The 11,156-nt window shown below is 40.0% G+C and overlaps 1 protein-coding gene across 1 annotated transcript; it reads left to right on the plus strand.

The window, feature by feature from the left end:
* The first annotated feature begins 5,210 nt into the window (after positions 1-5,210).
* LOC120435508 (kelch-like protein 10) lies at positions 5,211-10,557 on the plus strand. Its single transcript, XM_039605257.1, has 5 exons — positions 5,211-5,440; positions 6,688-7,171; positions 7,735-8,349; positions 9,257-9,406; positions 10,113-10,557. Exons 1-5 carry the CDS (start codon positions 5,289-5,291, stop codon positions 10,473-10,475), a joined length of 1,764 nt encoding a protein of 587 aa, XP_039461191.1. The 5' UTR covers positions 5,211-5,288; the 3' UTR covers positions 10,476-10,557.
* The last annotated feature ends 599 nt before the right edge of the window (positions 10,558-11,156 follow it).

An 11,156-nucleotide genomic window follows, 5' to 3' on the forward strand; every position in this document is an offset into this window, starting at 1 on the left:
CTATGTTATTATACATAACCCTAAAAGGTAGACAGAAGGAATTTATTTACTGTTTATTTGCTGACTGTATGTTGATATTAGTGTTTATATGTGTGTGTGTTATTATTATTATTCAGTTTTATGTGTGCTGAGCGCTAAATTAATATTAGAGGCTTCCAGGGGTTCACACAGGTGGTTCTACTCCTTTAGATAGAGGGCTCTGGGTCGGGTCGGGATGGGTCTTTTTGTACATGGTTTATGCACTGCCTGCCTCTTATTATTATTCTAAAATATCGTAGAGAGTAGAAGGTACTGCTGTAGACCTCTGGTGCTGAAACATGGACGAAACGCAAACCCTGAACAGTTAAAACTGTGGCCACTCTTCTGCCTTGGTATCATATTGGAATTGTTTAGGATGTGAAACAACAGCTGTGCTGCTGAACCGGCTTCTCTTTGATTCTCACTAGTCCTTGAACACAGCCAGAGTTTCTTCCTATAAGTTGGTCACAATTATTGTGCTCTCTTCTCAGCATTTTTTTTTTTATCCAATCAGAAGATCAGTTTTGCTCGAGGGCTTTACATGAAAACACAAAACTCCATTTGAAGACTCAAAGGCTCTTCCTGATATCAGGTTGTTTTCCTTTTCATCATCTCTGGCTGTTGTGAATTTAATGTGGCAGTTCTCGATGTGATTCAGACTTTTGTTGAGAACGAAGAGGAGACATTTGGTCAATATTTCAGCACCAGAGTGCATCGCCCATCACTTAGATTCTACTATGAACTACTGTAGCCTACTATAGCCACAAGCTAGTTTATCTATTCTTATATAAAAGCACTTCCTCTTATGAATTATAACCTAAAACCTTTTCTTTCAAAGATAGAAGCACAATGAAAGAGTTTAGATTCAGGTAGACGATGCCTTGCATGTAGAAATAACCTCTTCCTCATTTTTCTACTACGATGATTCAAAGAAACGACAAAACAACAAATATGCTGATGTAACACAGGCTGCTGTCCTACACCACAAAATACTGTTAAAAATGACACTTTCAGTATGTGCTGTGTCATTTTTCTTAATATATTTGTGAACGCATCTACACCACACCTTTTTTAGAGTAAATAAAAACCTAAATATTTTGCGTACATAAGCACCAATGTGACTTTGGAGTCTCATTTCTACAAGTGATGATGATGATGATGGTAATTGGGGGTGCTCATTGTCTTTTTTTTTGCTTTTTGTTATCATCCTTATCATCCTCTCTCCTCTGGTTTATTCTCAAAGCTGATTATTTGCTGAAGGTTTTCTGCAAAACTTTAAACCCAGAGAAGCTGAAGCATGGCAGACTGCAACTGGCATCTTGGTCCTTTTCTCTTCCAACCTGATCTCCATCAGCAGCTGCTTTATTTCGTCATTGCTGCTATAGCTTTGTTCATTAACCATAGGCTGAGTCGAACCTGGTAGTACTTTTCTGAGTTTTGATTACTATTGGTTTAGTTTTTCAGGACTAGTTTAGATGAAAAACCTGAATCCGAAATCCCATTATGCAGCTGATTGGTGTTCTTCTTCCTCTTCTTTGTTTTAGCTAGGGCTTCTGTCTCTTTTGTCCTCTTTGTTCTGTTTTTTGAGTAACTGTATTTCTATTCACAAAAGCTTGTTGAAGGGCAGCAGTGTTTTAGCATCTCATATGTTTCTGTGGAACCAGCTCCTGGTTTGGATTCAGGAGACAGACACCCTCTCTAATTTTTAGATTAGGGTTAAAAGCAGTTAGGGCTGGATCAGGTGAGCCTGAATCCTCCTTTTGTTATGCTGACATAGGCTTAGGCTGTTCGGGACTTCCCCAACAGATCGCGGCAGATTGCCATCCCTCCCTGAGCCTGGTTGTGCCTGAAGTTTCTTCCTTTTAAAAGGGAGTTTTTCCTACCCACTGTCCCCTTTGAGTGCTTGCTTAAAGGGGGTTATTTGATTGTTGGTGTTTTTCTATTATTGTAGGGTCTTTACCTTCTAATATAAAATGCCTTGAGGTGGCTCTTGTTGTGATTTGGTGCTATATAAATAAAATTGAAATGTTGGGTTCCTTTGAGCCATGAATTTAGGCACCTAAATAATGATGAAGGGGAGAATGATAATTTATTTATTTTTTGGTGCTTCCTTTGTTTTTAACTCTCCCTCTGAGGCTTTTTTGGAACCTGAAATGGCCTGTTAGGAACAATATAATGAACAAAGATAACACTGGGCATTTTGTTTCACTTTCTAAGAGGGTTGGTCAAAACCTGCTGTAAACATTATGAAAGCACAGATCCGTCATGTTTGTACGTTATGTGTTTGGTCACTGTTCTCTACCCTTTTGCGTGCAAATGGTGCAGTGAGGAAATTCATCAGAAATCTTTCAGTCATGCGTATTGATGAGGCACCATATCAGCCGCATGCAGTTATTTATAGCCACAGTTTTTGCTTTTGGGCCTGTAAAAAAAAAAGTATTCCCCCTTTAAATATTCGTCTCACGCTGTGTGTCTGAATGTTTTGACATCTCACTCTGAGTTGTTTTGCCTTCGAGACAGATTAGTGGGCCAGTGATTTGAAAACAAGCACAGTGACCCCAGTAAATAAGTTCAAGTAGTTTTGATGAAATCTGTTTGATTACAGTCATTCTTCTATGCTGCCTGTTTGTTTTTCTTTATGAATACCTCCTCAGACACTGTCGTATCAGACACAGCTTTGTTTGGCAGAAATTCATCAGGACAATGCCCTCTCCTACTGTTCACAGCCGCGAACGTTTCCTCTTTATCACAGCAAAATGTCACGAACTGAGATCTCAGATTTATTTCGGATGGGGTCTTTACTCAGTCAACCAAAGACTAACTAGCTAATTAGATCTCAGGCTACCTGCTGTGTTTGCCTTTGAGGAAGGCAGTAGTATAATAACATGGAGTGGGCACAGATTTTGGGGGTGATAAAGCTTGAGCAAGTGTGCAGCTGGATATCTGAATGCCTCCCTGTAATGATGCGTGTACATGTGAGGTTGGGAGAATGTATTAGACATTCTGTGTGTGAGCTTTAAAAAAATAAAAAAAATAATGGATGTTTTTTAAATGAGTTTGTGTGTGAGAAATAAAACCAAAAGCAAAATGTGGTTTGTGTTGAATGTGTTTGCAATAAGATGCTTTATTACCTACTCAGGTGTTCAATCACAGCTGATAGGTTTAAGGGAAGAGAGACCCGTTCCCATTGTTTTCTGTCATACAGTGAAAGCTTGACGGAGCTACAATGGGCTAATTTTCTGCTTAACTATGTAAATTATAACAAGTTCCGCTTTAGTGCTATACCAGTCAGAAAAACAAACAAAAACAAAACAAGGCTTGTGTTGCAAATGCAATAAATTTCCAGTCTTTCTTTTAAATACATTTCTTAGTACATCATTTTAATCTTGTAGAGAACCCAAACATATTCTGCGAGCAGTCTTTGGTTCAAGTTGATTGATTTTAGTCAGTGGCGGGATCGGGGTTTCTTTGCCAAGCCCAAATAAACTCACTTGTACAGCTCAGAATAGGTTCAAGTTAATGCATTCTCGTTCGTGCACACTCATATTCAGACTCCTCAGACTGCAGAAGCCAGTGATCAAGCCACTGACCTGCTAATTCGTTGACCACCAGATGTACCTCGTAAGCCACTGCCATCCTGCACACATGTGGCACAGTGGTGCAGTGATTAGCAAACAAATACACATATGAGGCTAAACTGGGAATTCTTAATTAGTCATAGGTGTGAGTGCGAATGTCTTTCTGTCTCCCTGTGACAGACTGGCAACCGGTCAGGATGCACAGACGGGTGCTGCATTCTCAAGGCACGAGTCTCAACATTAGAAGCAGGTGTATGCCTCATACTGCCATCACTGCCACCCTGCTGCAACTGACTGAAGCATCCTGATGTCAGGCTGAGCATGCATGAGGTGCTTTTTCTGATTCCTTGCATGACCATCTGACTGTTCTTGGTGGAAGTGACTTGACAGAGGTATCGAGATGAAGTGCTCTAACCTGTACAACAACCCGGCCTGTGGCAGTTTGACCGTTGCCTCCACATTGCCAGAGATCACCAGCATATCCAGACACTTCCTTGGCCAGCATTTAGTGCTGATATCTCTCCCACTGAATATGCCTGGGTAATTTTGGGCTGGCATGTTCATTAGAGGCAACCAGAACCCATTGCAGCTGGATGCTGCATTTATCTGGGAATGGAAAGCAATTGCTCAACAACAGATCTGGACGCGTGTGCAGTCAGTGCTCAGATAGGTGACTGCTTGCACCTGTCTGAGGTAACACTGTCAAGCACCGTCATTATAACAGTCTTGTACTATACATGCAGTGTATATATTTTAGAGTTGGTCTGTAAAATCTGTTTAGAACACAAACCTGTGTTTGGTTTGTTTGTTTGTTTCTTGCTACTATTGTACATCAGTAAAGTGCAGGACCCCATTTTTCCAACTAGATAAAAGTCTAATACAACCCAAGAAAACAGCTTAGCCATGAATCATAATATCAGTGTTTGGCACTGTCATGTATTTTTAGACTCATATGTTTAATAACAAATATTTTGGCTTGTGTAGTAAGGAAAGTACAGGGGGTATAATGAAGTGTCCACAAAGAATTGTGCCAGTGACCTAGCATGCATAAAAGCAGGACCATCACTAATACACAATAGTTTGACTCTGTGCATGTTACAGTATTTTGTATTAAAATGTTGGTAAAAACTGGTGGTTACAAATGTTTATTTGTGTGTTTGTAGTTTGCTGGGGATAAACTGGATTGCATCTTTGTTGTAAACTGTTATTGCAACATAACAGAGTCCAGTACAGCACGCCCCCAACAACTGGAACCTCAATAATAACTGAGCCAACACACGAAACAATAAAATGCATACTACTCAGAAAAATCAGAAAAAACTGCCTATTAAGGTTGAATATGAGCTAAATATGATATTGTAGTCCATTCGAAAGAGTGATTTGAAGTGCTTATGGTACCGGTTGACCTCTGTGAAGCAAACATACAAAATGCTAGGTGATATCTGTGAGGCTCATATACAATACATTAAAACCAAATCAAATCAAAACAAAAGCTTTTATGCAATGAAAGGTTCATTAAAACAATGTAAATATACATTTCAAAACAATTCTATGGGGCAACTGTTGCCAAGTCATGATGATGTCATAAGCCTCCATTCCCCAAATTCCGCAGTTAGGTTTGACTTTGTGATCTGAACACTTCAAGACAAACTTCAGACAAAAAAACTAAGAAAAACAGTCACAAAACTCAAGATGAGTGAAGACAGCCAGCCGCCATACAAGTCGAGCTCAGTGTATAATGAACTCCGTTTGGAGGGACAATTTTGTGATGCAATCATCAAAGTGGAGGATGTCGAATTTCCGGTCCACAAGATCATCCTGTGTAACTGCACCCCGTACTTCAGGTGAGTTGCTTACCTGATACTGTGAAGGGTTGACTGATTTATACTTGTGAAAAATGTAATTCATGGTCTTAGTCTGTGAAACAGTGCCAACAAAAAGGAACATGTTGAATCATGGAGTTTTTCTGATAGAAAGACTTTGTCATGGTCAACTGACAGATAGACCCAAAACACAATGCAAACATTTGCAGATTTCATCTTTACCTTCACAGAGCTCCAGATTCCACTTCAGTAAATGTGCCATTTAAAAAGCACTGTGAATCACTTGGTGATTGTATGAACTAAATTCAGACTGTGTTGAGCCGAAGTCTAATTTACGTGTTTTAAGTTACATTAATATCTTCTCCACTGTTATTCACACAGGAAAACACACCAGACTTACTGATACTAAAAAGGTTGAAAGTTATACGCTGAGCAAAAGTTTATAGATGAGTTTTTGTTCATTTGTTTATTTGTTTGTTAAGCTATTTAACGCTGATAAATGAATCATTTAAGCATGAAAAGGACACCTACTATGACTTGAAGGATGAACCAGTATTGTTTCTACACATAACACACAACTTAGCGAAGAAACAATTTTAAAGACAAAACAAGGAGTGGCAGGCATAAAAGAAGTAATGATCAACAGCACATGAACAGTATCTGAAAGTCATGTCCTTAAGAAAAACGAAAGAATCCAGCAAATTCCAGACACAAGATCATTTAGTCCATCTACTTTTCATGAAACCTCATCAGAAATGGTTATGGAAGGGAAACAGAGACTGTAATTAAGCAAAATGCACTGGAACTTCCATAAGGAAAGGAAACAGACTGAGGTATGCAAAATTACATATAACTTGAGTGAAGATCAGTAGAAACTGGCCTTATGGAGTTGATTTCAATATCTGTCATAGAGGTACAACAGTGAGTGTCTAGAGTTAACTTTAAAACACGGTGGAGGCTCTGTCATGGTGTGGGACTGCATTTTGTTTTGCATACTGCCAATGTAATAAAGGCATTGAAAACCCAATAATCAAGCACACTAAACATGTACAAACTCTGTTTTGGAGTTATATACTCTAATGGCAATATGGACTAGACATTACAAGACTATCACAGTAATCACATAGTAACACATGTAATTAGGTGATCATTTCCATTCCAGTCAACTGATTTTATATATTTATCCTACTTCTGCATGACGTAGTTTACAATCTTGTTGCCTCCACACCTTTTAATATTTTCTACTCTGTCTCCATCTCTACCCTCAGGGCTCTTTTCATCCGCTGGAGCGACCCAGACAAACAGGTCTTCAACATACCTGGCTTGTCTCCTGAGATGATGGCACTCATCATTGACTTTGCATACACTGGCTCTGTTTCCATAACAGAGGAAAATGCAGTGGAACTTCTCATGGCAGCTGATCAACTCAATGCAATGGACATTGTGAAACTCTGCTGTGACTTCCTCGGGGAGCAACTGTGCCCAGAGAACTGTGTTGGCATTTGGCAGTTCACAAAAGTATGCTTATTACCCGAACTACGCGCCAAGGCCTACCACTACATCATCAATAACTTTGAGCAGGTTGTTCTTGAGGAGGAGTTCCTGCAGCTAACTGTGGAGGAAGTTGCTGATATCCTTGATAGAGAGGACCTCAATGTGCAGTTGGAGACCACCGTGTATGAAGCGCTTATAAAGTGGATTAGCCATGTACCTGCAGAACGGGAACAACACCTCACCGCTCTGTTGTCCAAGGTGTATAAACTTTCATTACTACATTTAGTTTGGACTGAAATCTTCAGCATTTAAGTGATAGATTGAGTCGATCCATCTGGGTATAAGGATGCTTTAATATCTTGAGATGTTGCTCTTTTCAGCTGTAGCCAAACCACATTTAAGAAATTCTCTTCAAGAGCATTAAAACTGTATCAGATCGCTACACACATATTATAGAATAAATTATTTTTATTAAGTATAGTTGCTAGGGCTATGACTAAAAACTGTCCCTAACAAGTACAACCATTCTCCCCTGTTTGTGTTCCCCAGCTTTATTTTATTTTATTTATTTTTGTATAAAGTTATACTTAAGACTTTAGATTTAAAATTGATCTTCATTACAACTGTACAAAAGACTTTTGTCCCTGCTGACAAAAAGGCTAATGGTGTCTGACTTTGGTCGCCTCTTGCTAGCAGTAAGAAAATTAAACAACATGAGGAGCATTATCCTAAAGAAGCTTGAGTTTACTAAAACTGATGTAGTTGATATTCAGTGTTTTTTCTATTTTCTAAGTCATATTCTGTCTGTCATCTCTCTGTAGGTCCGACTGGGACTGATGACTTTAGACTACCTAACGGACAATGTGCTGTCCAGTGAGCTGGTGGGGACCAATTCTGAGTGCCAGTCCATGATAACTAATGCCATCTTAGACATACATGATCTAGGAAACAGACCCTTCATGTCTGGCTTCTGTCACCCTCTTGCTCGTCCCCGCCTGCCTCATTCCATCCTGCTGGCCATTGGGGGGTGGAGTGGTGGTGATCCAACTAACGGCATAGAGGCCTACGATTACCGGGCTAACCGCTGGGTCAACGTAACGAACAACCTCGAGTGTCGTCGTGCTTATCATGGAGTCGCCTTCCTCAACGGGTACGTCTACTCCGTTGGTGGCTTCGACAGGGTGGAGCATTTCAACAGCGTCCGTAGGTTTGACCTGACCACTCGCACCTGGAATGAGGTGGCACCCATGCACTCACGCCGCTGCTATGTGAGCGTGACTGTGTTGAACGGGTTCATCTATGCCCTGGGAGGCTACGACGGGCATGTACGACTCAGCAGTGCAGAGCGCTATCAACCTGAAATCAACCAGTGGAGTCTTATTGCACCGATGCACGAACAGAGGAGCGACGCCAGCTGCACAACACTTTACAGCCGGGTGGGTGAAGTAAAAGAGTAGCAGAGAAAGAGAGCACACAGGCCTAGAGACCTGTCAGCAAACCTTTGGTAACAACCAGTTGCTAGGGGAAAATGTGTACTCCTCAGCTGGTTAGGCAGTGGTTGTATGAAAGACTACAGATTTCTACAGCAAATAGTTTGTGAGTGTTTGCAGACAAGTCAGAGTACTCCATGCAAACCTCTGGTGTGCTCAACAGTCTGCTAACAACCAAAGCAAACACAAGGAGGCTTGTGGTGCAACACCTTCTTGGTTACAATTTCAGACTAGCGACAGCCATCAGCCTCCAGCAACCACTTGCCAACCAGTCAGGGAATACACATTTTTTACAGTGAAGCGAGGTGCAAGATAGGTCACAAACTGGTTTCTATGTTCATGTTTTCAAATTTAAAAGTATATTTTAAAAAGTTGAAAAATATACTAATATATATCTATTTTGTTTCTAACTGATCACAAGTGCATCTTTGCATTTATGTACAGTACTTTAGTAGAATTGACCTGTCAACTCAAATATAACAGATATTTAAAAAATTGTAAAACACATCATTTTATTTTATTAAGATCCCAAATTACAGTTATTTATTTGCATTCCTGAAAAGAAAAATTAGCCTTATTGATTGAATGTTATGTTTGATTCATTTCTGACTTTCTGACTCAAAGATGTCCCACGTACTCAGGTCAAATTTGGGTAATTAAAAGTGTGTTTATGACAGGTAATTGTAAAATGCACACATTTGTTAATTGCTGTATTTTTCAGTTGGACACTTAGTTACTGAGTATCGGTCTAACTTCACAAATGATGTGGAAACATTTCACTTACATGTAACATTGTTTCCAACTGAAACCTAAGAAAAGTAAAAATACTTCATGTCCCTTTTTTTGTCTTCAGATTTACATTTGTGGTGGATTCAATGGCAACGAGTGTCTGCAGACAGCAGAATATTACAACCCAGAGACCAACCAGTGGACGATGATCAGTCCCATGAACAGCCGCCCAGAGCGGATAGGTGTCATTGCATATGCGGATCATGTCTTTGCAGTAAGACCACAAAGTAGTGCTGACACTCACGTAACATACAAATCAAATCTGTAATGTGCTTTGATCAGCAAGGCTTAACACAGATTTGGCTGACACAGAATTTTGCTAACTTTGTTTTGTATTTATCAACACAGATTCCTATCCTGACCACAGGTTCAGAGAAGGCATTCTTACTCATTCTATGTATTAATTTAACTGATTAGTGATGTTTCTGCCTCATTAGTTTTTTTCATTTCATGTGCCCCATTCCCAAAATGTTGTGTCTTTGATGATTTCACTCATGATTTCACATTTCACTCAGTACAACAGAAATACTTATTCAAAACCGAACATTGTCATCCTCATTGTTCCACTAGGGGACATATGTTAGAGACAATTTCAAACTTATCCTGCAACACCTTTAGAAAAATGAGGGAATAAGCCAAGTGATTAGCACTCATCCTCTGGGGACAGGAGGCATTTTAGCTGTAAATTTATCTTGCTATTTGCCTTAAAACCACTTATTTAGTTGATTTACAGCTGCACCCTTTGGTAAAAAGCAAAGATTGTAGTCTCACCTTCTGAGACACACTTCTTTATTTAGCTAGCTACCGTTTAGTATTTATTTTCTATTCAGACTAAGTCTAGCAGGTGCATGTTCTTACAGGGGTGCTGTGAAGCTGGTTACACTTACATTCAATCATTTGACCCATGCATTAATTTTTAGGTTGGTGGCTTCGATGGAAACAACCGTCTGCGCACCGCTGAGGCTTACAGCCCACATTCCAATACGTGGAACCTCGTGTCCTCTATGCTGACCCCCCGCAGCAACTTTGGCATTGAGGTAATCGACGATCGCCTTTTTGCCGTCGGGGGTTTCAACGGCTTCACCACCACTTTCAACGTCGAGTACTACGACGCTTTAACCAACGAGTGGTATGAGGCGTGCGACATGGAGATTTTCCGCAGCGCCTTGAGCTGCTGTGTGGTGTCCGGACTTTCCAACCTGACTGAGTACACCTTACCTCGTGACATCCTGCCACTTGCAAATGTGCCAGAAGAAGAAATGGAGTCAGCGGAGTCCATGTAACATCTTTATAGTGCAGTACTGCCATGTGTCAACATCTGAGACTCCAACATGAAGGACTGAAATAAATCTTTAGAGCATTAAACAGCTGGTGAACTGGACATTTTTTTGTAGATATTTCAAAACTTTCAGTATGTGTGTGAGGAGACCCTGTATTGTAGATATTGGGTTTCATCAAGATTACGCCTTTGCAACAATAAGAAATTTAAAAGATTTCTTCATTCCCTGTAATGTATGGCTGCTGAGTAGCCATAACAGACATGCACACAGGGTGATCAGATCACAATGAGCCGCATGTGGGACTTTTCCAACTCTTGCTAGGTAAACACAATAAGAATAAAGGGAAGCTTTCACTCTCCCTTGTTATTTCAGCTGCGCGTCTGTCTGGTAACAGTATATAGGTTTGAGTAAGGATGTATCCATAGGTCTTTTTGGAGCGATATGTGACAACCACTGAATCTTTAGCCAAATATCACACAAATATACTGTGTCGCTTCACACCATTTTTTCTCTTGTGTGAAACCAAAAAATAACTCTATCTATATCTTTCATCTGCTTTGTGGTATTTTTCACTATATTGCATAGAATGATATATTTGTTTATGATAAAAAGTATGACCTTTATATGTACTAAGGAAAATCCAGTGTTTAAAAAGGTGGATCTCCTCCAGAGCCTGTAAAATGT

Source organism: Oreochromis aureus, linkage group 22 (assembly GCF_013358895.1).
Source record: "Oreochromis aureus strain Israel breed Guangdong linkage group 22, ZZ_aureus, whole genome shotgun sequence".
In the NCBI taxonomy this organism is placed as follows: domain Eukaryota; kingdom Metazoa; phylum Chordata; class Actinopteri; order Cichliformes; family Cichlidae; genus Oreochromis; species Oreochromis aureus.

Excerpts from the sequence above, each read along its gene's own strand:
- LOC120435508 (XM_039605257.1), top strand. The coding sequence starts at position 5,289 with ATGAGTGAAGACAGCCAGCCGCCATACAAGTCGAGCTCAGTGTATAAT. Across the intron at positions 7,172-7,734 it reads TCACCGCTCTGTTGTCCAAG|GTCCGACTGGGACTGATGAC; the intron begins GTGTATAAACTT and ends ATCTCTCTGTAG. Across the intron at positions 9,407-10,112 it reads ATGCGGATCATGTCTTTGCA|GTTGGTGGCTTCGATGGAAA; the intron begins GTAAGACCACAA and ends ATTAATTTTTAG.